At 39.1% G+C, this 27,753-nt stretch overlaps 2 protein-coding genes across 12 annotated transcripts in view; one reads left to right on the plus strand and one right to left on the minus strand.

Annotated features, from left to right (window-relative positions):
- Positions 1-27,753, minus strand: part of dab2ipb (DAB2 interacting protein b) — a 791,247-nt gene that overhangs the window by 606,615 nt on the left and 156,879 nt on the right. The gene's annotated exons all lie outside the window — the stretch shown is intronic.
- rapgef1b (Rap guanine nucleotide exchange factor (GEF) 1b) overlaps positions 11,812-27,753 on the plus strand; it is a 35,325-nt gene continuing 19,383 nt past the window's right edge. The window contains exon 1 of one of the 4 annotated variants that reach the window (XM_025062570.1): positions 11,812-12,197. In XM_025062570.1, the coding sequence (XP_024918338.1) occupies positions 12,170-12,197 (28 nt within the window). In that variant the 5' untranslated portion in view covers positions 11,812-12,169. The remainder of the gene's footprint in view (positions 12,198-27,753) is intronic. The other 3 variants (XM_025062569.1, XM_025062571.1, XM_025062573.1) reach the window with 3 other exon arrangements.

Genomic DNA, 27,753 nt, shown 5'->3' on the forward strand with positions numbered 1-27,753 from the left:
TAGGAATACTTAAAGGAGGAGAGAAATCAGATGAGGCAACGTTGTGGGCCTGCTTTTAGCAGTTCTCACCGCAGGTCTTACCCAGAATCAAGGGTCCCTTTGAAAAACCCCGTCTTCTCATCTTTGGCTCTGTTCTGAAAGCTCATTAGGAGCAGAGATCAAAGAGGGCGGCCGGCCTGTGAACTGGACACTGGAGGCTATTCCTATCAATTTATCTCTCATACGGCGATTTTGGCTCACACTGGAAGAGATTTGCATCCAGACTGGACCACAGCCTTTTTCTGTAATCATGTCATTTTGGTGACACCCATCAGCCACCAGTGCAGTCAAGGCTCTGCAGTAGTATTGGGTAGCTTTATAATTGATTAATCGATCAATCATTTCTTTCGTTTTTTGAAAAAATACCAACATGGCAACATAAGAGAGATGAAAAAAAAACCTTCAAATATGACTAGTTTCTCAGATGTTCTTATACTGTATGTCAATGTTCATGAGTTAAACTAGTGAATTACTTGTCACTGTGACACAGCACACCACTGCACACCAGGACATCATAGCCTACAAATAATGTTAAAAAAAAACAAGAGTTGTGATGAAATTACCAAACATGTTTAATTTCTCTATACAATACAATTCATAAATACACCTAAATACTTTTATGAAAAATAATATAAATAAAAAATATATATATTATAGTATAACCAAACATTTACATTTAATATAATATTTTATATTTTCAATAAAATGTTTTATTACAGATTTTAATAAAATCATTAATAATATTTTATACTAAGGAACATCTTTAAACATATATTACACAAAGGCATTATTTATCATTTATCATAAATAGTTCTTTATTAATATACACAGACATTTTTCATTTTTCTTTTTTTCTTAATTTCTTCACAGTTTTGCATCTTTGAAGTTGTGCCATCAGGAGAATCGACTTTTCAGAATCTACATTTCTGTAGATTCATTCATTTTTTCTTACTTGAATATATGCTCTGACTGGTAATGTCAGAGTACTATTAGCACATCTAACTATTAACTTGCATCTTTTTACTTGACATGACACAGCTTTAAGGTTTAATCTGTCAGCAGTACTGCAGAGACACAGAGTACATTATATCAGCATGGTGGTGCCGGCCTCAGCCTCACTGCTGACTGGGCACTTGATCAGCGGAGGAAGCAAAGGGCAGAGCTAATAATGCACTTCCTGTCCCTGCTTTAATATTCTGGAGACAAACACACCTGCAAATGCTGACAGACTTAAACACACACACTCATTCACCTCACATCAATGAATGACCTCATGCAGCTGAGAGCAGGTGACGAGCAGACAGACCCGGCCTTCCGTCTCTCTGCACGAATCTAATACTATTTAAAACTGATAAGTCCGACAGAGGAGCGAGGACAGATGATCCCATTGCTGTGGTTGTTCGTGCAGGGTTTGGATTTAAACAATACAGGCGATATCCAGCTTTTAAAGCCTCTCTCTTCTTCTGCTTTTGGCCGCTCCCTTCAGGGTTGCTGTTGAAAGAACATCGTCATTCTGATTAAGAGATCAGGAGACTTAGAGAGACAGAGAGTCTTAGGAAATGTTAACAAAGTTTGATCTTGCAAGATGAAGCAGTTACAGAGCGACTTACTCTAGAGCAGAACTTCCCAAATAGTGGGGCGGGCTCCTGTGGTGAGTTGGGTGTCAGAGGCCTCCCATCACTAGGTGGCAGCAACTCATACAGTAGTTAGTACAGATAAGAAAATACATACAATATCAGGTTTTCAATAGTATTTAAATTATATATATATATATATATGTGCATATATACTTATATATATATATATATAAGTATATATGCACATATATAAGTATATATGCACATATATATGTATATATGCACATATATATAAGTATATATGCACATATATATATGTATATATGCACATATATATATATATATATATATGTGCATATATATATATATATATGCACATATATATGTATATATGCACATATATATGTATATATGCACATATATATGTATATATGCACATATATAAGTATATATGCACATATATATAAGTATATATGCACATATATATAAGTATATATGCACATATATAAGTATATATGCACATATATATAAGTATATATGCACATATATAAGTATATATGCACATATATAAGTATATATGCACATATATATATATAGTCTAGTTATATTTGCTTTATTATTACCATCACCACCATTCAACATCATAGATAAATGACCACCCATTTAGCCTGACACGGTGACAGTAAAGATATCATTTAATCTCAGATTGACAAGCTTAAGACAGAGGTTAAGGCAGGTCAAGTGAAAGGTGCTTTGACCTCTAGCGATCGATGACAGTGTGTGACACTCTCAGCTCACAGATGAAAAGTCCCAGGTTGCACTGGTGCACTCTGCGTGTCTCCTTTTGTTGATGTGACTTTCTTCCCGCTGCCGTGGCTTCTTCGCACAGCCTACAGTAAGGTGAATGAGAGATTCCAAATTTCCCAGAGGAGCCAATGGGCCTGTGTGTGTTTATCTGTCAATCTGTGTTAGCTCTGTGATAGACTAGCAGCATGGCAGCTTTCCTCTGCTTCTGCAAGCTGTGCTGGTGTAGAATCCCTTCTCTCCTGTTAGGTTTGCAAAACAAATAAACATGAAAACAAAGCACAGCCTCTTTTTTGTTTCCCGAGACACACAATTTGCGTTTAAGTTCCCAACTACTTTGCTTGGTCTGAGTGCTGCATTACAAGCAAAAGGTACATTTAGTGTGTATGTGCAAATGTGCACGTAGGTAAGTAGGACAGTTCTACATTAATAATGGCCTGTCGCATTGGATTTTCTTGAGGTAGAGCAAGCAGTTAGACTTTAAATTGTGTGCCACTTCAGTAGTGCACACTACCACATATTCACAACGTGCTAAATTTTAGAACATTTGCATGTTTGTGTTGGAGGAACATCTATTTTTTAAGAGTCTTGCACTGGAACTGTCACCAACGGTTTGGTGACACTGCTGCCAATCTTAGGTTTGGAGACTGAGCGTTAATCCTCATTAGACTCTCTAACCCTGGTTCATCTTTTATTCCTTATGATTGCTGGCTGTAAATAGCTTATCCACCTTCTCTAATTACATGTAAATGGAGTGTACTATATATTCTAAGAGCATTTATAAATAATCTTTGAGGTGTAACTGGTGCTATAATTGAGCTAGATCTTTTTTAATAGGGGCCGAGTCTGTTTCATTTATTTGATCAATTGACAAATTATATTATTATATTATTAAATTAATTGTCTACTAATTAATAAAGCTGATATTGGATTTTCATTTTCTGGTGTGGTACGGTGTGGTCCCCTCTCGTATTATAACTTGGATTTTCATTTTCTGGTATGGTACGGTATGGTACTGTGTGGTGTGTTACGGTGTGGTCCCCTCTCGTATTATAAATGATTAATTATTTGTTAACATTATACAGTGGCTGTTTTTTCTCCATTGGCCTAAATATCTCTACATGTTTTAGGTAGTCGTGGAGAGGAAAATAACAAAACCACGAGTTTAAACAGTGTCTAGGTTTGATAAACAGTTTCTCGAAATGGCTTTCTTGTTGACGGAACAAAAAAATCTTTCAAGAAACTGGGACAGGATCAGAGAAACGCATCTGACACTTTACTTTATCCTTCAACAACTTCTCAAGTCTCATCACAAATGGTCTTAATGGAGGAGTTGCGGAAAACCAAAAGCATTCATATTTATATTGTCCTAAATATGAATGTTATATGCTATATATGTGTATATACACGTATATAGTATATATTAGCTTTGTTATTATTTGGATAAAGCCATTAGAAGCCACTTCACAGTAATTGTTTTATGTTTCAGTATATAGTACGTAAGTCAGTTTATTTATATGGGCCTCTTTTACAGAAAAAAACAACAAAGGGAATCACAGATATTAAAGTAATGAAATTTAAAAAAATAAAACTTGAAAGTATGTTTTAGGTGTTTTCTAAAGTTTATAATTTTGTTCTTTTATGCAGTGACTGTTCAATGTGATGAACTGTCTATTGAATGACTCCTGCTCACCTCAAACCCACAAATGATTTTCAGTATAAATTTCAGTTTGGCAGATACTTACTCTGTTAGTCACAGTTTTAATCACCTTTGCGTGTGTTGAAAGGTGCATAGTTGTGCAGGGGGCGCTCTGTTCCAGGGTTTTCCATCAGCACTGAATGTAACCTTTGTAAGTCAGACACCCACAGACCAGACCATCTCATCCAGGGAGGGTTGAAAATAACATGCTTCTGTCAAAGGATGGCTGAACTGCTGTGGAGACAGAGTTACTCATCATGGTCAACGAGTGCATTAAGTGAATAAACCTAATCATTAAACTGAAGTAGTTACAGAAGAAAAGTCTAGCTTAGTGTTGACGTTGAACATTCAACAAACAGTCAACAAAGGTCTAAAATAATAAGAGCTGATGATAAATGATTTTCATCGGATTAATCGCAGGGAAGCTGTGGAAAAATCATGATTAATTGTGATCGTTATTGAAATAAATTGACAGTTCTAAATATGACCAAAAGTCATAAAAGACAGCAAAATTCTATCTAATCCATATAGAAGGATGATTAATATGAAATAAACTCACCAATATGTTGGTCGTGTTGGTGGATTTTAGTCCATCTTGACGGTGGCTTGTAGAAAACATTGATGTTGTTGTCAAAACTTCATTCCTGGTCTACAGTCATTTACAATCCATTTGGTAATTGTGTCAACCAGCTGTAGACTCACTAACTAATCTAGTTAAACACAAGCCAGCCCCCCCCCCCCCCCCCCTCTACAGACAATGGATTACAGTTGTTCAAATGGTATTTTAAGCCAGATGTGCTTCAGTGAGAAGAAAGAGTCAACCGTGTCTAAAATATCTCAAATCTAAAATATCTATCTCGATCTAAAATATACTACATATCACCTATAATACACACGTTTACTTCAGTAACCCGGTTATTTTTGCACGTTTTAGCCCTTTGTATAGTTACGGCACCATGTGGTCTGTGTTCTCCCTGAAATAGAAGCTCTGCTATAGTGAATCCATGCACTTTTGATTCAAACATCATTCTCTTCACAGTGTGAAACTGTAACATTTAAACTCATTTACATATTCATATTTTTGAAATCAGCTAATTTTTCTGCAGTTTGGCAGATTTTCATTGACCTTTCCGTGAACATCTCGCCACTGCACATTTCAATTAGGTTTTTTGTTTTGGACATCATGTTGCTGTTGTTAATTTACTGTGTTCTATTCAGTGATGGGCAGAGGGGGCGTGATCTTCTGATGAAAATATAATTGGATTAAAATGTACCAATGTTTCTGGTTGTGATGAAGGCTGTAACCATGACTTCATCTGAGAGATTGACATAGAAGACACTCTGCACTCAATCGTTAGTGAAGCAGCTCTTAGGTATAAATGATGACAAAGTTACTGGACAGACACTGACAATTTGTAAGCAGTGTGAGAAAATATTGTCCTATCCTGTAGGAGACATCTTGAGGGTTCAAAGGTCACAAAAAATAGGAGGTTTCTGCAAGACCAGTGCAGAGAAAATTAACATAAAACAACATCCATCGTTTACAACGAAGGAAAAACTTTATTATTATTTCTCTGTCAGCTCAACCAATATCATCATCAGTCGTTAATAGTGTCAAGTGGTAAGTCTGGTGTTACCTTAGTTACCATCACGAGAAGAAGTACAGTTCAGGGTGAGAGAGAAGCAGAGAATGTATTTTAGTTCCCTCTTTGAAAGTTTTTGATCAAATCAAAATATGTTAAAATATTTAATAAAAACGTTCTCAGCAATTTGTTTACACTTTAAAAATATTTTTAAAAATATTGTTAAAATCCCTGAAACAAACATTTTCCACTACATTATTTCTGTGCGGCCGAGTTTTAAAGTTGGCCGTACCAACAGAAACAGAAGGAGATAAGGAGGTAGGAGGGCTGATGACACGGACAGACGATGGTGATAAGAAAAAGGCGAAAACACCAGCGTGATAACAGGTTGAAGCACATGTTCAACCTCCTGATCCTTCTGTCACCTCATCCAAACCATCTGACCTGCAAACACGTGTAAATCAGACATCAGAATCCAATCGCACCTCTGTAACTCCTCCGCCTCCTCCTCTTCACTCACAGACTCTGTGACTTGGCCACAGTGCCGCCATGCTGTGGTTTCTTGGTTTGTATGAAACATAAAAGGAGATAAAAGGAATCAGCAAGTATTGCTGGTTGGGGGACAGGGTCTGGGGGGCTTGGATCTTTACTTGCTGGTTGGGGGACGGGGGACAGGGTCTGGGGGGCTTGGATCAGGTTGTCCTGATACCAGTTTTTTCATTTGTGTACTTGCCGATCCCGCTACCCCCACAACACTTCTTTAGGTTGTGTTCCATGGGTGGCACGACTCTGTGGCTTCACTGTGCTCAAACTAAATCACAGTGAGGACACAGGGCAGGAAAAGTTCCCAGCTCAAAGCTCAATATAAATCCATTCCAATCCATAAAATAAAGAAAAATCTTTCTGTACGAAACAAACTTCTCCAGTTAACAATGTGTGACTTCAACTGTGCACCAATGTTTTCAAGTTTCAATTAAAAAAATATTAACACAAGTAATGTTGGTAAAATGAGGCTTTTCAATAAAATATTAACACAGGTAATGTTGGTAAAATGAGGCTTTTCAACATAGCTAGCTGATCCCATGTGACCAGGTCACACAATCGGCAAGTATTCGAAAGAAATATTGGGCATTATACAGATCCTTGTATCAGTATGGGTGCATCACTAAGTTATGTGAGCCTGGGATCTTCAAAATATAATAAAGATGTGTCAAAATACTACAGAAAGTTGGGGTTAGAAATATAATTTCAACCTTATAAAATAATAATTGTTCTCCATATCATCACGTGGCAGCATTTGCCTTGACGCTTCCATTTATTTTGTGCTTCTATAACCACAGCTATACCTCACCCCTCAGGATCAGGGGCCCTGTCCACCCAGGGGACTCCAGCAGCTAATGGAGGTGAAGGTGCAACAAAGGGAGTGGTCAAAATGACTAAGCCCCCTGTAGTTAGCCTCATTTCATGCTCTTTTGCCATCCTCGCTCTGGCCTCTAAGTTAAATGTCAGTCAGTGGAACTCGAGGCACGGCCACAGCGGAGTAAAGGGTCAGACCATAAAGACAGGTCGAGCCAGTTGTTTGAAATCAGCACAGGACGTGGTGGGGGGAGGGGGTGTTGAGTTGAAGGAGCCAGACCTTCACTCTCACATTGATAGGACAGAGAGCTCTTGAAAGGCAAGTGTCTGCGCTTTCCAAAAGCCAGGTCTGCCGCCCTGTTGTGCACCAAAGAGCATCACAACAATGCCTGTCTCAGCACATAAATAATTCCTGTATGTTACACTGGCTTCAAGGCTCAGGGGCCAGTTTGCAAAGTCAGTGGGTTTTATCTAGCTACCGAGGTGTGTGTGTATGTGTGTCTGGTTTGTGTGTGTGTGTGTGTGTTTACTAATCTGAGTGGATCTAATATTTACATTTGTAAAAAGAAATCGAATTAATCTAAATGTATCCTTTAGAGACCTCGTCCAGAGACTGTCGATGCAAAGACCAAGTCATTCATCAAGGTTACTGTACCAGGTTACTGTATTCCATGTTTCAGCTTTGTGTTTGGGAATAATGGACACCGGAATTCTATATGTCAACATTCAGATAGAGAATTGAAGCTGTAAAAGAATAAGCATCTGTAATGCAACAGGGATGCTTCAGTAGCTGGGCTGGGCACTATAGGGGCAGAAGGCTGTTGTGCAGTAATGCTAACATTTACTCTGCCTGACTGACTGATACTTAAAGTTCAAATTTTTGTTATATTTTCAAATATGTGCAGTGACTCAAAAATACACACTGTTTTAAAGAGCAACTTACAGCAGAGGCCACAATTCCACTTGGAAAACTTGGAATTACTTTTATTCTTAATTCTCAAAATGAATGAAAGGTGTCCTTAAAAGTAAACCAACATTTGGTCATTTGTAAGTTTGCCTTTGTGTCTACTCTATTGATAAGTAACGCTTTCATTTTATTAGGGCTTTGCTGGACGGAAATATCTTTAAGGTCATTTGAGGTACCAGTCGTTCATGTTTGAATTCTGTCCAGTTTTAAAATCTCCAAATGAAAAATAACCTTTTCTTCTTTTATTTGCCATTAGTCAATCTGCTGTTTGTCTGTGGTCTGTGTCTTATCCCAACCGTGATGCTGGTAGTTGTTCATATAAATTCCAATATTAAAGCTTATATGAAAAATGACCCTGTTGGGGGGCAGAGATACAGCACCCAGATTTTTACAGATGTGTTTTTTCCATGCATTCACAGTCAATGTGTTCAGTGCTTTTAAGCCCTGCTGATCCTCTTGGTCTTTCACCACTCTCAGATGTGAGGCAGACGGAGGGGTCTGACCGATGCCCAAGGTTAACAGAGCCGTAAACTGTGTTTGAGCTCTGCATCACACACCCACCGCCGCAGAGATCAAACGCTGTTCTTCTCAAAGCATCTACTGACAACTCCCATCTAACTGAACTGTCTCGCTCCTCTTTTCTTTGCCCAGCCTGACATGAACCATCAAGTCCACAGAAGAGCCCGATCGGTCTCTAGTCCAAAGCAAAACATCCAGATGTAAACACACATTCATATCTGTATGTGAACATAGTGATTGACACCTGACTCTAAAACAACAGGGATAAGGCAATATAAGCTTACCATGACAACTTTTAACCCAACATTTTCATTAACATGTTTGTCATTTTTTTTCTTGTCAAGATTTAAACCATCAGCTATTTCTCTTATAATCCAAAAAAACAAACAAACAAAAAACAAACAAAAAAAAAAAAAACAGCCATTTCATCATTGTTGTGCCAGATTCCGTTACTTTAGGCTCGTCTTTCTCAAAACACATTTCATCAGCACTATTGCTACCTGCCAGAATGCTGCATAGAGCTGAGTCTCGGGACACAGTGGTGGACAGCAGTTCATGAGCACCACTGTGTGGTGGTCAGGAGAACGGCACCCTATTTTCAGGAACGCAGCACAGACAGCAGCAGAGAGCTGTGTTACATTCACGTGACACATGCATGACTGGAATGATAAAGTCCAGCTTGACCTAGATGTCAATAATTAACCCCAGTATGGCAGACGTGTACGAGCACAAAGTGTCTGTGAGTTGTTTTTAAATTTGATTTTACTTTCTGCAGCTAACAAACCCTTCAATTGTCTTCAATGTTAAAAGTGTCCGCACCCTGTGAAGCCAATGCCCTGATTTGACTTTTGTTGTATTTATGAATGACCTTTGAGTTAGACACCTCATATACAGTACAATGCTCACAGATGAATACAGCCCGTCTTGAACCACAGTCCGAGCTGCTCTGACTGGGCTGCCAGGCCTCTGCTGTCTGACAGCTCAGCGCTGCGGCTCTGCTTTTCCTCCTGTGTGGTTACAAGGTCTCTGCTGTCTGATAGCTCGGTGCTGCGGCTCTGCTTTTCCTCCTGTGTGACTTTATCACAGCCTCGGGGAAGATATTTTCACTAACCTCCACTCCTTCACCTCCTCCTCTATGCCTGCACACACCCTCATAGCGCACACACTAGTGTGATCACTTTGCACTTGTTATATGGGTGTGGTTTCTGCTGTGCAAGCAAGCAGGCAAGGGCAGAGGTATAATGACAGACAGTGTAAATATGAACTCTTGACTCAGAGTGCCTCAGCTTGATAACTGAATAAATACAGTTAAGGGGTTAAGTTTCACACGGTGCGAACGTCGCACGCCGCCCCGAGAACTTCCCATTTTGCCACTCAAATACATCTCTGCTTTTATAAGTGCTTGAGCAGCACACAGGCTGACCCAGATCAATCAGCCAGTGTAGATCACTTTGTCAGGCAAATCAATTTTTGATGACAGACCTTACTTGCTTTGACATTTTGGAGACATAGTCTTCATGGTTGCTCCTTAATGGCTAGGATAATGCATAAGCACTTAGTAGACAGAGGCTGCAGTCAGCAGTTGAGTAAATTAGCAGTCACCCCACCCTCTGCCTTCTAGCATTTTCTTTTAAGTATTTTTTTAATTAAAATGTGAAGTTTATATACTTGTATATAGCATCTGGTGTAACTAAAAGGTAATTATTTAAGTGTTGGTTATCATATCCAAGTGTTTGTCTCAGTTTAATATGTAGCATGCCCTAGTGTTGTTTCTAGAATAACACATTATGACACAAAATAAAGTGTATTTAAAGATTTCAAGTTTAAATTTTAAGATGATGCCAAGACATTGTCATTCTTTGCTGTAGTTCTCTACAGCAGCGGTCACCAACCCTGTACCATGGACCAATCGACTGGTATCAGCTGTTACTGTGAACCAGTAAAACTGCACCATCTATGGTTACATTTTCAAAATAAAACCTCTTTTAGATTCTATTCTAGTTATTATCAGAGTCTGAATGACCATGTGTTTTGAAACATTGACAGTCCAGTGTTGTCTGATATTTGTCCCTCAAGGGAAAAAAAACCCACAATCAAGCGAGGGCCAACAGATCTACTCTCTTGTTCTGAAACATTGACAGTCCAAAACACAGTCAAGCGAGGGCCAACAGATCTACTCTCTACTGTCTTAGTACTGTAACAGATTGTTTACAAATGACACAAGCTGCTTGGAATTAATATCCATAGTTATCTTGCCAGCTTTGTTCTAAATGCCATTTGTAACGTCTGCCACTGTCTTTGTTTCGTCATGGTGTCTCACTCTCACCAGTCTAGAGTAACTTCCTGCCCAGTATTGTATTGATTTAAATGAAGACGTCATGTTCAAGGGTCCTTTAAGGGAGAGAGAGAGAGAGAGAGAGAAAGAGAGAGAGAGAGAGCAAAGGACAAGTACAAAGACAAGACATTAAGTTAATCAATAGTTCTCATATTTTGTAATTGATTGATTGGTTGATTAAATGATGATAACAATGACAAGTAATGCACATTAATAAAATAATGATTTCACAGTACAAATAAAAATAAGTATTCTATAGAAGAGACAAATCCACAGGAAACCTATTGTTTTAGAAACCCACTGAAACAACAATAGAACTTTCACGAAAGAGCCTCAAAGCAAAACACTGAGGTGACAGTATGTACTGTATTTATGTAGGGCCACAGATGGTGGCTATAAAAATGTATGCCTTTTAAACTGGAACTTGTGAAGCTGGAAGTAACAGTGAAACTTTCTAGCAGTTAGTTGCAAATATCAGTATGAGTTTGTCTTACAATGGGATATCAAGCCAAATGTACTTGAAAATGGGCACACACACAAAACCCCCCCAGAGATCTACACTTAGCCAAAGTGAGTATTTAGAGATGATAGTCTGTATTTTCCCATAATGCGTTGTGTGGGGTAAATCAAAGACACAAGTCCCATAGAAAGGTCCAGAAGATCTTCAGAAACTTTGGAGACTGTCCAAAGCAAGATTAGTTGGAGAGGGGAAATTTGAAACTTTTAGAAACTGCTCAGAAATTTATTTATTTTTAAATAAATGTATATCTGTGTTTAAAGTAACATAATTTAACTTAACTCTTCAAAGCGACTCCTATGATAAAAGCCTACGGACATATGTGAAAACGTGATGTATGTCATTGAACCAGTAAATGCAGCATCTACACTAAAACCGTCAAATTCTTCAACCAGTTAGTCTAACACGCCCATGCCCTTGTTGACGTGTGACTAATTCCTGACGCCAGGGGGCACCGTTACACTGAACATGGAAGCTCTCTGCCAGGGTCTGGGTTCAATACATTCCCTAATGTGTGTATGTGTGTGTGGCATGTGTATGAGTGTGAGAGCATATCCAGTGAAAATCACCCGGAGACGGACGGAGACAGTTTTTGACCGCACTAATGTGCGTCGCCTGTGAACATACAACGTTAAATCCGGTGGATTCATTTTATGGACACAACACTACAACGAAAATGAGGGAATAATCCCGGGAGGAGACGCACAGCGAGGCTCGTCTGGAGCTAACGTTTTGTTGAACTGCAAGTGGGATCACAGCTGCTGGCTACGAAAATGTCGGGGAAAATAGAGAGCAAGCAAGGTAAGTCCTGCCCCGCTCTGCTCCACCGCACTGCTTCGCGCTGGAACACCGTGTAACGGTATTCCTCAAGACGGGAAAAGACGGAACACATTTTGTGGATCTTTACGCCAACACATGCTTTTAACAATGGTCCAAAATGAACGCGTCCAGTGAAAGGGTGGTTTAATTAGGCCTTGTGTGGATGTTCTTTTCTCGGCTATCCACTTAAAATTAAGCGTCAATGATCCCGCTAGCTAGTATTAGCTGAAGCAAACGCCATTTGTGCATTTTTAACCTTATTGCGAGAGTCTCTTAAGTCGACATTGCATTAGTATTGGTGTAGCAACTCTATTTGATTGAGGAGATTAATGTATTTGGTTCTCCAATCACATAGCCTATATGGCACTACAGCCCACCGGCTTTTCGCCGTTCAATCTCAGCGTAAATACAACACGGTTTGGCTGTCTAGTCCATCACAAACGTACAATAATAACACATTATATAATTAAGACTTACAAAAAGAATCGGGCTTATAAATACACAATAGCCGATTGTCTACGCCAGTTGTTCTGTTATGTTGTTGTCCGTAAAATGATGGGTTTGTAATGGTGGCTAGCTGAAGGTTAGCTCTGTGGTAGCTGACGCTAAAAGCGTAGTTACCCAGCAGTTGTATTGTGTTCACGCCCCGTACTCTGCTGTAGGAGTTTGTGTTGTGATAGTTTTTAACTATGTTCACGTGGCATTTTTTCATCCCGTCACTATCATCTAGGTACACAGTTTAATATCACAACACAACTAATGGGGAGAAAAAAAAATCACAGCAGCAGTAAGGAATGCGTATGGGGGGTCCCAGGGTGGTCTCTGGAATGCTTTTGGAAACGAAACTTTATACCCGTCTGCTACTCTCGCATCCTAACCCACCAGCTGTCTCCCCAATATTCAGCCCAGTCCGGTGATGCCTGCAGTGCACGGTCACACGTATTCTCAGAGGCTCCTAGTCAGACAGGCGGGGAGGGTGTCATCCACCAGTAGCTCCGTCATTCTTCATAGCGTAAAAGTTTCCGATTCCTTACGTGACTTGCAGACAGATGACTACATATGGTCACAGCTAAATGAGAGTCAGTGTTGTTGATTGTGGTTCAAAGGTAAAATCAGGTCAACTAACAATTACAGCAAGGATGAACCGAACCTGCTTCCCTTTTCGTCTATTGTGTTTCAATTGACCATTTATGAAAATTGGACAGAGCCATCTTCCATGCAGGCTGTGGTTGCTGTGAAAGAGCACATTGAAAGTAACAGAATTTGCTGTTTTAGGAAGTTACATGGTTTTTAATAAAAACTAAATGATCTACCTACCATTTCCTCAGATTATGTCAGTCAACATTTTAGGGAGAATCCTGTTGTCTCAATCCTAAATTCCTCATATACCTGGCAAAGGTAAACAACGCTGATATCATGCCGTTGATGAACCTTGCTCTCACGTAGTTCACATTGCTCCTATTATGTGATCCAGCAGCAAATTCCACGTGGAGTGCAATGTTATTATCTTTTCATTTCTATCTTTCATCTTGTCTGTTTCCCTCTCTTTTCTCTACGGGCATTTGTTTTCTAATAGATAGCCAAAATTAAAAAATGGGACAAAGTCACGGGTCAAACTTAATATTTACTAAAAAGTTGACTTTACATTTAGTTCACAAATAGACCTAGAACTCGCATATAAGACCAGAGGAGAGTCATGTGCTGTACATGTTGTTTTAAATCAAGAAAAGGTAGCCTTATTTTGCAGCTGTCTCAAACTCAAATACATACATATTAAAAAATGGGACAAAGTCACGGGCCAAACTTAATATTTACTAAAAAGTTGACAACAATTGTTCATGTTTTGCCTTCTCTCCAGATCTGAAATGGAGAATTTTTTCATATAGACACAAAATGTATGTGCTATAACATAGCGCATACACCACTAATACTACAAATCCTGCCAGTATATAGGCGCTATATACTGACAGGATTTATAGCCCTATATTTATAGTATATGGGGGCTGTATACTGGCGGTACACATTTGATATGATCTCGCAGGCCAAATATAATTACACTGCGTGCCGGATTTGGCCCCCGGACCTGAGTTTGACATGTGTGGTCTAGTCCGTACGTAAAGTCCATGGTCTTATTGATGCATCGTATTTAAGAAATGGAGTGAGCTATCTTGTTGCAGGCTGTAGTTGCAAGGAAGATCCTGGAAAAGATGTCCATGGTTGAGCATTGCTTTGTTACTGATTAGTCCTCAATGAGGGTGTAAACAAAGTTTCTTCTCTTTCTGCTGCTTTACCGCGGTGTGTGGATTTCTTAGGACGTCACCTCCCAGGGAAAACAAGTGGGTGGTTTTCAAATTTGCTTTAACACTGAACCCCATTCTGTGTGTACGCACCCAGATGACTTCATCACACAAACAGCTAAATGTGCAATACAGTAACAGCTTCAGTGCTGATTCCATCTGAAAGTGAACAACACAACTTGCATCCAAACGTCTTGGATACAACACAGGGTGAAGAAATCTTAAATTGTTTTTAAAACACTTTGAATGAACGTTTGAATGAAATCCATTTGAAATATGGTGTCAAATTATATATATAAAAAATCTTTGGTGCTTTCTTTTGACACTGGTTTACCCACTCTTGCTTTTACAATATTGTTAGTAATAGCAACTAGAATTGAAGGGTTTTGGGTTTTTTTGTTGTTTTTGTTGTTTTTTTGAGTATAACAAATGAAATCAGATTTATCCAAAAAAACAAAAAAACAACTGATGGTCACTGATTGACTGTAACGAGCATCTCAATATTCAGTGAAAGAAAAACTTATTTACCAAACAAATTCTACATTTTTGAGGCCAACAAGACAGAACAGCTCTGCTTGTCAACTCATTGTAAGTGAAGATAGTATGAGTATTAGTGTCAGGCCAATCTTTTCACATTTTGACATACTCAAAATAACATTTTTGGTGCTTTGTATTTTACATAATTTTCTAGTACATGGTACTAATACATGGTCTAGTTTTCTAGCTTCCTCTGACTGTGGGTTTGTAATTCTTCATTGTGGTGTCATAAGCTTGACTGAAGAAATGTGCCCCTGCTCTGCCCCCCTACATTGATGGATGAACCCAATATAACTGGTGCAGAGACTGGTGCTTTCTTCTTCAACATGATGTCGATAGCCCCAGGGGGATTCTTGCTCCTGGAGCCATGGGATAATCTAGACATGTCACTAGACTGGGTGGCTCCCTGCAGTGCACCCTGCATTAAGTCCCACATGTTGACTCTGTCCTGCTGTCATGTTTTTCAATTAATCCCCTGGTGCACCAATCCCATCTGAGAGTAGTACTTGTATTATATATACTTCTCTTTTTGTCATGTTTGAACTGCAGGAAGTGCTAGAATGGACTATTAAAGATGACTGAGAAAAACAGGTATGAGACTGCATGTAAAATGTCATTTTTATATCTGGCCTGACCGAGTGGCATCACATTAAGAGGACCTAATTATACTACAACAGTGATACATCTCAATGATGTAGCACATTTTATGAAAAGTAACATAAAAACTACGTACATAAAGCAAACACATTTCATTCCATTTAAAATTTAATCTCGGAGTCCCTCTCCCGAAGACTATTTTGACCAAGATATGAACATTATATTCACTGACTCTTTGCTGATGTATTGGTCTTTTTACTCACGGCAAGGCAGTCACATGTACTCAAATCTCTTGCCATATCACAAGGACCTAAAAATTAATCAAGATTTAATTCAAAAGTGAAATAGAATTGACTGAAGTCACGGTGGCCCGTTCATTAACTGGTGATGTGGTTACAGCAGTAGACGTCAATCCCAAAAACAGTCGGAACAGCTGAAAGAATAACCCTTTAAATTATTACTGTGTGTTTGTATTGTTGTCACTGTGAATTCATATGCTTTTAAGCTCTGCTGGTTTGACTCAACAATTATGTGACACACAAAGTAATTGAATACTACAGTGTTCCAAAACAGCCAAGTGGACTCATATTTAACTGGTCACTGTATGGTAGAAGCAGCCTTAATTTAGATGTATAGTAAGAGACTGTGTATCTTTGTATCAGACAGTCGTTGATTTAACACTGACGTGCAATTCCAGGTCTGGGCGTTGCTTTTGCCAAGTGGTTGCTGCATCACTTCAGCCTAAAATATCCTCTTGTCTGAGGTACAGAAATAGCAAGCCCCACATGCCTTAGTCACCAAGTTTCTGAGCAAGAGCTGAAGAGGTCATGACAACAAAAAGGGTTCCCTTGGCCATTAGATTTGTGCACGTTGCCGATGAGGGAACCCACTTCCACAGGGCAAGCTATGGGTCATGGTCTGAAAAGCTTTAGTTTTGAGGTTTAGTGGCAGCAAGCATTTCACCCTCCCTCCTCCATGGAATGATAGCTTTGGTCTTCCCATATGGGTTTACTTGTGTTGTAATTAGTTTTTGTATGCACTGTGTATGGGAAAGCAAAGAGAGGCTGCAAAGGGAAGGAAGGAAAGAAAGAGGGTGGAGAAAGGTAGTGCCCTGATGGGAAACAAGTCTAGGCACAGACGGAGAACTGAAGAGAGTAAAAGATGGATTATACCACTAAACTCACGGGAATAAGACCATTGATGACCAACGGAAGGCTTTTTTCAAAGGGCAAGAACGGCCTTTAACATTTTTGGAGACCACATATGCTACAGAGTCTGACTCTAACATGAGGATCAATTTCATTTCCTTTTCTACTTTTCTGCACTTAAACTTTTTTTTCTTACCTAAAGGGGACCATTTTATAAAATTATGTGTCACTTGAATTTACTGCTGTGGGTTGGCCTATATACCAGAGAGCAGCTCATTTATTGCTGCAGGTGTCTTTCTCAGTTCATTGAGACTGCAGAGTGCATCTTCATCCCACATAACTGTGGATTGGACCTGCTCCTAGACTGCTGATGACAGTGTCTCCGTTCTACCAAAGATCTGTTGGTTCTAATTGTATTTCAGCAACATTTATAAAATGAATAACTCCTCATTTTTTATGGCCAACCTGTAATTTTTTGGCTGAGTGAATGATGACCAGTAGGACAGTGACTGGCAAGAGTGATACCGAGTGACAGCTTTAAAAATGCTATCCTGACCAGCAATTCTTTAGTGTAGCCGTCCTTTTTTTTTTTTTTTGTAGCTTGTGTGGAATCTGGTCTCGTGGATGGGAAACGTAAGCTGGAGGAGCCAGGCCTCTTCGGAGGACACAGACTCCTCACTGCAGGGGGATCTAGATGAGGAAACAGGTAAAGACACAAAGACAGTAGTGTTTCCCCTGAATACCAGAAAGTATATCTTGGCTTGGTGGTGTAATGGATTGCAGCTTTCTAATGCAATCTGGCCCTTGGTAGAGTCTAGGCAGAAGAGCAATAAAAAAAACTTTCTGTAAATTTTGCCCAAAATAAGTCACATCATGCACGCATATTTTAAAACTGTTCAGATGTTGAGACCACTTATAGCTTTTTGATATTTCACACAGTTTAATGCATTATTTTAAGTGTGTTGACACTTTATATTTCTAACCCTTAAATATTTATGCTTTTAAATCAGATCGGCTGCTGCTGCCTGTTTTGGCGATTAAATGTAAAACAGACTTGAAGGCAGAGAGAAATGTAAGGGACATTCCTCGCTGTGCTTTTTGTGTCGTGTGGCTTTATGGAAAGTGCTCATTTGCTCTCCTGAAATTTTGGGTGGACCCGACCATTGGAAGCTGCTGTGCAGAGCTGCAGTCTTCCATCACAGGCTGCCTGTCTGCCTCATCACCTCCAAAGTTTGCAGACCGCACTTACTTTTGTCTTGTCCTAATGTGCTGCTTGTTTGCTTAAACACTTCTGTCCTAATCCACTTACACAATACAAAAATTGTCCTGATTTCCTCAGTCTGCAGCTGTAATCTTGACATCTTTAATCCTGACTGCCTGCCTTCACAGTGATCACTTTGGTAACTGAGATTGTTGACCCACAGTGTAAGGGAGTAATACCATTTGATTTAATAATGTTTGCTGTGAGCCTGTACCTCACCGATTAAGCTTTGTGGATACATCCCACTGGGTGAGGAAGTAATACGTAGAGGCTCCAAAATTAAGGTATTTAAATCCATCACTGTGTCATTACACACAGTCCAGCCCAGTGCCATAACGCTGTCTGGTGTGCTCAGTCTAATAAATCTCTACATTTTAAACCAACAAGATGGAAGTGTCACAGTGTTGTTTGCTGTGATTGGCTCGTTACGTACAGACAGAGTGGTTGATGTCAAGATAGAAACTTGGTGCAGCTGACGTACAGGTTGTTTTTAGGACTGTTTTCTTTTTTCTAGGTGGAGCCATCAAAGCCAGCATTTATATGTGTGATCAGTGTGAGTGTTAAGCAGAAAGAGGTCAATGAACAATGGTTTTATCAATGGTTTTATTTGCCCAAATCAAGGGCAAATGAAGGACAATTCTAGGACGTAAAGGCCACGTAATTACCTTTCTGCTCATATAATAGTTCATGAATTGAATGCAGAACCAAAACCTCTTATGACGTGTATTTTTATTTTCTTTTCCTTTTGATTTCAAATGTAAGGCAGAAACTTTCAAAGGCTCCAATCAGAAATAGTGATTGACAGTGGTATTGTCCTGAGAGAGAGTTGATGAGAGTTCATGCTTGATAAAGTGACATTTTAATGACCCTATCAGAAGAATAATTAAACCAAACCGACTGTCTGCGTGTCATCTACTTATCAAATGAAATGGAGGGTTGGATCTATAATTGGTACAAGTATTGTCTGGGGTCAAATTTAGAGATAAAAGAACAAAGTAATTTAGTGGAGTTGTGTGTGTGTGTGTGTGTGTGTGCGAGGTGTGTGATGTGTGTGGGTGTGAGTAAAATTATTCAAACCCTTGGGTGGCATGGCTGGATAATGGAGCTGGCACACATTGAAGGGGATGTCCCAGACCCACTGCCAGTTTCCGATTCCAGTCTAAATCAGGAATAAAGAGAGAAGTTGACTTTGCTTCAGAAGTCTTTGTTGTCAAGGCAGACATGGGTGTGTAGCTATGTTTGTATTTTGATCATGTAATGGGAAAATGTATATGTTGTAATTAACATTCCCCGCTTGTAGAGCACGTCTGTTCTGACAGTGACTGTGGCTGAGCACAGAACACTGTAGTATATTTTCCCTTTTGATTTGAAATCATCTGCTCAATTCCTCATGTATGTTCCTCTTCTCACAACCTAATTGACATGTTTGGTTTCTGTCTGTAGTATCAATACAAGGTTTCAATGAATTTTACATTAATAAAAATGAAACTGAGCAGATAGTGTAGGCTTTGATTTTTGAAAACTTTTCTGTTCCAGTTATTGACACAACCACTGGAATCAACTGTGTGCGAACATTTTCTCTTGGAAGTCCTCATGCGGCAATTTATTTTTCTATTTCCTCTCAAACCTCATAGCAGATATTTAGGTTACCAAATAAATAAACAAATAATATAAATAATATCTAGTAAAGAATACTTTATGGCTCTTGTATGTCCATTCTGATGCTGTGTGTGTCAGTTTGTCTGCGTCTCATAAATTGGAGGCGTAGCACTGCCTCTGCATTTGTTACGGAATCCCTACTACGACCTGAGGAGTCACTGGCAGGAAAAGTGGCACATAATTTTCACAGTTATAAATTAAATCTGTTAACTCAGAGTTATATCTAAAGACGCTACGTGCTAGGGTGCATGTGTTTTACTTGTTAGAGCCGTGTGGAGAAGATGATAAGTACCCCTCTGTACGGACAAGATCCGCTTTGTATGGCACTCAAACCCAGGGAGAATGGTACCACTCACCACTGCTGCAGGCCATTTACTCACAAGAAAGCTGCTGCTCCTACGTCTTTCTCTCTGTATCTGTTTCAGTGTCCGTCTTGTACTCAGGCAGTGAAGAGACTGGTTCACTTGTGGTTGTTGTGTTTGTGTGTGTGTGTGTGTGTGTGTGTGTGTAGGACCAGTCTCCTGTCTCGAGTGTTTTATAGAGCCTGTTTGCCTTGTGCTCTCATGCCAAACAGCTGCTGTTCAATGACAGCTATAGGGATGTCATATATCTGTCAGCCATGCCAAAGCTCAGCCAATCAATGAAGCGTCACGACAATCAAATGTTTCCAACTGCCATCAACTTGTAATGTGTATCGTTCTTTAATCCAAGAACCATTCAACTGCCCGCCCTCATTGCCTTCATCAAGGGAGAGTCTTCTTTTTGGTAATAACCTCAACTAGCCTAGTTTTTATACTACATTTCTCATTTCTACATATCTACTTTCCATCACTTCTCCCTGACAAGGGAAAATGCTTGTCTCACAAGTGTCACCTCATTGCTGTTCTTGTGCCTGATGCCAGAGATACTGACAAGCAAGAGTATTTATAGCACTTTATTGTATAAGTGTCACCTGAGCTGAACCTTTTCATGCTGACTGTCTGTTCTCGCTGTGCTGAGACTAAAGGAAGCAGGCTTGGAGAGAAATGCTCGAAAATGCGCTAAATCACTGCAGACAGACGGTCAATGGAAAGATCTGACTGGTCTAAGTGTGTTTATATTCAGAGGTTGTGTGACTGTGTTCACTGTAAGGTAAAGTGAGGTGACTTTTTGTACAGATGATTGTTAGGCCATTGTTTTAGAATATAGAGTGGCTTCACTGATGGAGGTGAGGATCAGGAAACTGTGCTGTGAACTCAGCATCAAAAGGGGAAGGAATAGGAGCGGTACCCAGGATACTGTGTTTATATGTGTGTTGTATGACTTCTCACACTGCTCTGCAGTACACACGTCGGTAGCTTCATTTGTTCTTGACACTTGAGAATATTAGCAGGCCCCAGGTCTCCATTTATTTTCCCATAACTGAAGCTGAATGTTTTAAAACATAATAAAGTGTAGTTTGTTCCTAATAATCAAAGTCATGACGATGCTAATTACGTCTCATATAGAATGATAAACTTCCTAAGTTTGGTAATCATGTGAACAGTAACAGATTCTCTTTTGGTTCCCAACCTTTTACTGCAGCATTACCACATTTTTAGATAGGACTATTTTTCTGCAGCAGAAACACGTTCATGGCTATTGCTTTAAAACCTCTCTGAACTTTATGTTAAACATTGTAACAAAACTGCTGTTTTAATTTACCAAATTAAATACAATTTTAAATTAGAGCAATTTCCAACCCCCTCCCACCTCCACCCGCCATCAATCCTCCATGTGTGGTTAAAGACCTAATACCCTTGATGGTGGTAGTAGTTGCTGTTATTCTACCCTAATTGTTAAGCATGCCTCAGTTAATGGGATAATATATCACTATTAAGTTCAAGCAAAATTAATTATTTTTGCCCAAATTAAAATATTCTACTAAAAAAAAAACATAATTATTTGACATTATGGAGTGCCATGTTTCCCTTCTTTCTATTCGTCCTTGCTGGTCTATACCAGTGTTACTGTTTTCAAGGAGACAAAACAGTGACCTGGACCTTAAGGCTCCCCTTTGAAAGCTTGCACTATAGCCTAGCTGAACTACTGTGCTCCCATTGACTGGTTCCATTAACTCGACCAGTGACCAACCACCAAGATCTTAACCCATATTGAGTGTATTTAATAGATGAATGACAATATTCATTGTAAGTTATAGGTCATTTATAGCCTGGAGCTGATGCAGTGAGACATAGGACACTACCCTACATCTCATTATTGTATCAATAAAGCTGTCACATGCTAGATGACTCATAACTTGTCCACATTTGGTTGGTAAAATATACAGACATATTAACAGCAACAAACAAACAATAATAATAATATTCATAATAATAACAGTAATTATTATTATTATTATTATGTTATGTTTTAGCGATAGAGAGTTAAACAGAGAGAGTCAATTTTATAATAATGTTTTATGAACAAAAGTCAAAGTAAAAAAAGTTTTTACTCTACTTCTCAACTTTAAGTTCTGAAGAAAACTGACTACAACGAGCAACATGATCATTCAACACAACCTGGTTTCAGGCAACAACCAAGGAACCCAGAAGATGAACATGTGTACACAGAGTTCTGCTTTACTTCTCTGGGTGAATTCAGTAATAATTCTTTGCCATGCTGCTGCATCATTTCAACCTTGTGACTCTGTGGGTGGATGATGCTGTTGCACAGCAGCCGTTCAGGTCATTCTTTTAATGCAGGAAATGACATAACCTCAGGGTCATAGATTGTTCAGCAGCCAATCAATGTTTGTTTCCTAAAGTTCAATGAGTAATAAAAGTTGTGATTGATTTGACTCCTTTTGCATGGAGTTAGGGATGAAATAGAAGAGTAAATGGGTGAAGAATGTTTCACAGCAAAATAGTCAAAGACAGTTGTTCAAAGACAGTTTTGTTCATGGGAGTAATGACTAATTCTCTACACAGGAGTTTCCCCAGAAAGATGCAATCTTAATCATTAAATTGTGGTTATATATCAGAGAAGATTACAGAAACTCTGTTGAAGTTTCTTGGAGTTCGTGCTCACTTTTGAATTTCCACAGAGTAGTTTAACGCTTACAGAAAATAAAGCATATTAGTCTGTTTACAATTATGGATCTTTTTTTTTTATTTCAGTAGAGCAGTTCTCTGTTACTGATTGCATCTGTGGTGCTGCTACGCTCTGCTAGCCCTTATCAAAAAGACTCAAGATGCAGGGTAACTTCATTGCCTCTTTAAATATTTCTTTTTGTTGTATTATAGTTGTAACACATTTGTTGTTGAACAATTGCAATCTTTTTAAACTAATTTATCTTGTTAATCAAGTTGTTATAAGTTCAACAGCAGCGTTGTAGGTTGGTAGGCCATTGCTGTCGCCTGCTGATTAAATATATTTTTAAGATGATTTATATCCATCCATTATGTTTGTTCTGAGTTAATTATTGGTACTCAATCAGGAACCTTCTGCAGGAACATGAAGCTTAGAAGAACTGCCGAGGTTTGCATTTTACATAATCACTGATTAAGTCATTAATTAGTAAGGAAATATTAAGGAATATTATTGATATTATGTTGATGCAAAGGTTTTTCTAGACTTTCACCTGTGGAAATCTTCACAGATTTGACTTTAATGAGTTTTAATTAAAAATCCCTGCTTCACATCAGGGAAATTAAATACTAAAAACTTAAAAAAGCCAATCGTGGCATAACTACCAAAAATGTCTCTAAAGGTTTTATCTTTCGTAGTTATTGTATCATTATCTTAGAATAAAATGACCGACTGGGGTAAAGGTTCAAGTAAACACCAATTCTGTTTTGGGCTCCAAAAATGACCATCATAAGGTTTTGAGCTTGCTCCACAAAACCAACAAAACACAGATAAGTCTATACATATTGAACAAGCCCCGCTTTAGTTAAATGGTCAAAAAAAAGGAAAACATATTTAACATAATGTTTTAGTGTAAAAATGTAATGTTTAGATTAAAGAATGTTTTTAGCACTGAGACTGTGATTATCCACGTGTAAACAGCTTTTTCTTTTTTCTTTTTTTTTGTAACTTTGAGTGTTTTGTGAAGCTGAGACGCAATAAAGTGGCTGAGCACTTAACATCCATTGTCTCCCATACACTCTCTCAGTAAATGGACTGTATGCTCTCAGTGTTCTTATGGCTGCAGAGCAGCAGGAGAGCTGCAGGACCCACCACTGAACTTCTTCCCCCATTGCTCCTCAAATCAACCATTAACCAGGGACACGGTCCATACCAAGACCTCCTCGCTTTCCCTCCATTCTTGTTCTTTATGTTTGTCTACACAAACAGAGACTGTTGGATTATACAGTGTTGATAACCTGGAGACAGTCAAAAGGAAGCAGACCAAACTACTAAGCTCTTCACTATTTCCTGTAAATATATTCCTTTTTTCTGTCGTTTTTCTCTAGTACTGTTTCTGTGTGCTGCCACTTCGCATTCTTCTCTGTTGCATCACAGCAGGGCCTACTTATAAAGATGTAATACTTACTGCTTCGTGGTGTTAGTTTTACAGTGTAGCAAACAGTAATTTACCCACTATGGTGTTGTTTTTGTGGAGCAAGTGTGATACCGCCACACGCCAAGTTGTTAACTGTTTTCTTCAGCGTTGAGTATCATTTTGGTATTCTCTAATATTAGCACAATTACAAAACATTGAATATATAATTTTGGAGCATATACTCAATGAGTATTATTTTAGTACCTGGTAGATATTTAACACCTCAGTGTTTGCTCTGACTGCTGTGCTTTTTTTTTTTTACCCCGGTGTCAGTCAGCATGATATCATTAGAGCAGCACAAAATACAGCGTCTTTCCTTCTGTAAACAGATTTAAACATTAAAAATCTCAAACATTATTGATGGATTTATGCACAGAAGGTGATATTACTACTTTGTAATTATATACTAATACTATGAGGGTCAAAGGCTTTTTTGAATTTTGGTGATCACATTTAAGCTCTACTTTTTGGACATGTCACCAAACTCTAGTTGTTAAAACTAATGGACGGAGTGTACGTTTTGTGGTCTTTATCCAAGTAAAGAAAATAAAAAATAAATTAGCACATTCAGCTTAGTGTTGTGTTTCAACTGAAACAGCTCAGGGCAAACGCAGATGGAAAACCAGATGTATTACAGAGTCAATGGACGTGAGGGGGAATGTTTAATTAAACACATTCATCCCTTTTTGTTTACATAATTAACTCTATATAAATCCAGACAGTGATATAAAAGTTATAATAGGTAACCCTTTTCTTCACACACTTTGTTTCCGGTATGGTGGTAACAAAAAAAACCTAGGGGCAAATTGTCCTTGTACTGTTTCGTCTTTTTGAGTAATTTCTTGCGGCTTTCATTTTGGTTGTGTCTTTTCTACTTGTTCTGTGAGATAATCTATTTTCCCCTTGCCTTTTTTCCCCAGCTCAACAGCTGGTCATGTAACCTTTGTGACCTTTGTGTCAGTCTTAAAACCGTCTCTACAAGTCCACATGCACAGGACATGAACACACTTTCCCTGAGTTGAGCAGGAGGTGACAGCTGTGTCTGTAACCCTAAACACAGCTTCAACCTGTATCCCCACACCCCGTTGTCATCCTATTCTGAGGGGAGGACAGGTGTGGGGGCCCAGACCAGCTGTCCTGTATAGATCACACCTGTACAGGACAGGAACCTGATCAATCTGCCAGTTGTTCAATCAGAGCAGGACAAGCTCGCATGTCACATCTAGTAAGACTTGAAATTTGCCAAATTGCCAAGGTTGGATGAGTATTCAAGGATTCAAAGTATTTATCTCTCAACTGGGTTGTACTCCACCAAGTTGACATTGCTCAATTCCAGACACTAGGCTAGACGTTGTAAATGTGAAACAAGTTCTTAGGAAAATGTTTCTGGTTGGTAACGATCATAATCTGCTATGACTTACAAACTTATCATCTTTCTGGGCTTCCTTTTTCTTGCGCTTTGTCTTTTTCTGTATTAAAGTCTAAGGTAAAAACCAAAGATGTGAGATGTGAATGTTTTGAACCCATGGTTAAGCTGTGCAAGACATTTTGACTACTAGAACAGTCTCCAGAAGACTTGGATTTACCAAAACCATCTATACCACCTTCAATATTAAATTTATTGTACATTTATCACCTCTGAGGCTAAGCAGGAAGTAGTAGTAAAGCTTAGAGAAGTTGTGTTGTTGTTTTATTTTACTTATTATGAAGCTAAAGCCTCTAAACACACAGGAGATAAACCATAACATTTATAGCATTGTAGCCACACATTACTTTATATATAACTGGCTGTTGGTCTGTATATTTACTGTAACCTAGAAATAGTACGTCATTGGCTGGAAGCAAACGTTAAAATGGTGTAAACCAAGGCCAAAAGTGTATAAAGGCGTGTTGTGGTCTAAATGGTGAAGTAAAAATAAAGAATCTGGGGGAAAAATATCAGAGTGAGGTTTCTTTCAGCCCACATTGGCTGGAAGCAAACGCTAAAATGGTGTAAACCAAGGCCAAAAGAGTATAAAGGCGTGTTGTGGTCTGAGTGGTGAAGTAAAAATAAAGAATCTGGGGGAAAAATATCAGAGTGAGGTTTCTTTCAGCCCATTTCCCAGTCCATGACTAGTCAGACTCTGTGCAAAAGACATTACAACCAATGACATCATCACCTCATAACTCTAAACAGCAGCAGCCAGGAATAAAGGGAGCGCAGGAGGAATGGTGGGCCTGTCTCTGGAGCACAGACGCAGGAAGGCCTACAACACTGTAACACAGCCATTCACTGTGTTCCTCCAGCCCCCACCCACTTCACCCCACACTCCCCATTTCATGAACTTTCTGACATTTTCTTGTTCGCCTTTTGCATGTCTTTATCTGCTGACGTCATGTCCCTGTTGAGCCTTTCTCCAGGCAGATGAGGAAAAGGAAGGAGATAGGGCAGAAGTGAAGAAGAGTGGGAATAAGATGAAACCTTCAGTAGGATGTCAGCTTTCTCTGTGTTGTCAACATGGGATGTTGTCCCAGGAAACAGATAAAGTCAGTGACTCACTGTGCTGATGTCTGGGCTGGAACGGGTGGCTACAGCTGCACATGCAAACTCACTCATGGTCCTTTTAGACCCATCTGAAGCTGGGTTGAGTAATACCATTATATTGTGATGTCAGCCACATTCCTGACACCTCTGCCAGGAAAAAGGAAGCATTTAGGTCAAACACATTGGATTTAGTGAGACTGCTGTCCAATCAAACGCTGCAAGATCCGGCTTCTGCTCACCGGCGCGCTGAACAGCGTTGCCAGAAGAACTGCCTGACTTGAGGCAAAACTAGCAAAACCAGCAGAACACTATATACAAGTATGAGTGCCCCGAGGATACAGAGCAATCATCTCACACTCTCCGCCTTGGTTGTGGTTCACGATAGTTCTGTGCACTGAGGCAAGTGCAGCATCCCCTGTGGCTGTGCTTTAGAGAAAAGATAAAGGGCAGTTTAGAGGAGCAGGTAGTCTCTTTCTACAGTGTCCAGGCTTTAGCTCCCGGACTTCCTTTCCTTGTTTTCTTTCATATTTGCCCCTACCCTGGTGACAGCTTGATGTTTTGTTATCACAGCAGTTTTAGTGGAATTGTTCATCAGTCACATATTAATCTGTTGTTTCCACGGGTAACAAAGCTGTTGTTTATAAGGAAAACCTAATGTCTCACTGTGGGAATGGCCCTAAATTATATTGTATTGTCCAGACCAGCTACATAATAAATGTATCGCAGACTCGACTCAATGGCCTAGAGTTTAAAAACTTTTGGTTTAGTATAAACAGGTATTTAAATTTAATGAGAGCAGACTCTTCGTGTTACTGTCTGAGGAGAAAAGTAATTATATTTTGCTCCTAATGAAATCAACCAAAGTCCTTTGGAAAATAATCGTATTATGTATATGTTTACTGCAGCACAAGGGTTGCATTTGGGAATACAAGTGGGCCTGTCATTCAGAGTACTTTAGATTAGCTTAATCTGTTTGGATGTTGAAAGACA

Source organism: Cynoglossus semilaevis, chromosome 14 (genome assembly GCF_000523025.1).
Source record: "Cynoglossus semilaevis isolate Cse_v1.0 chromosome 14, Cse_v1.0, whole genome shotgun sequence".
In the NCBI taxonomy this organism is placed as follows: Eukaryota; Metazoa; Chordata; class Actinopteri; order Pleuronectiformes; family Cynoglossidae; genus Cynoglossus; species Cynoglossus semilaevis.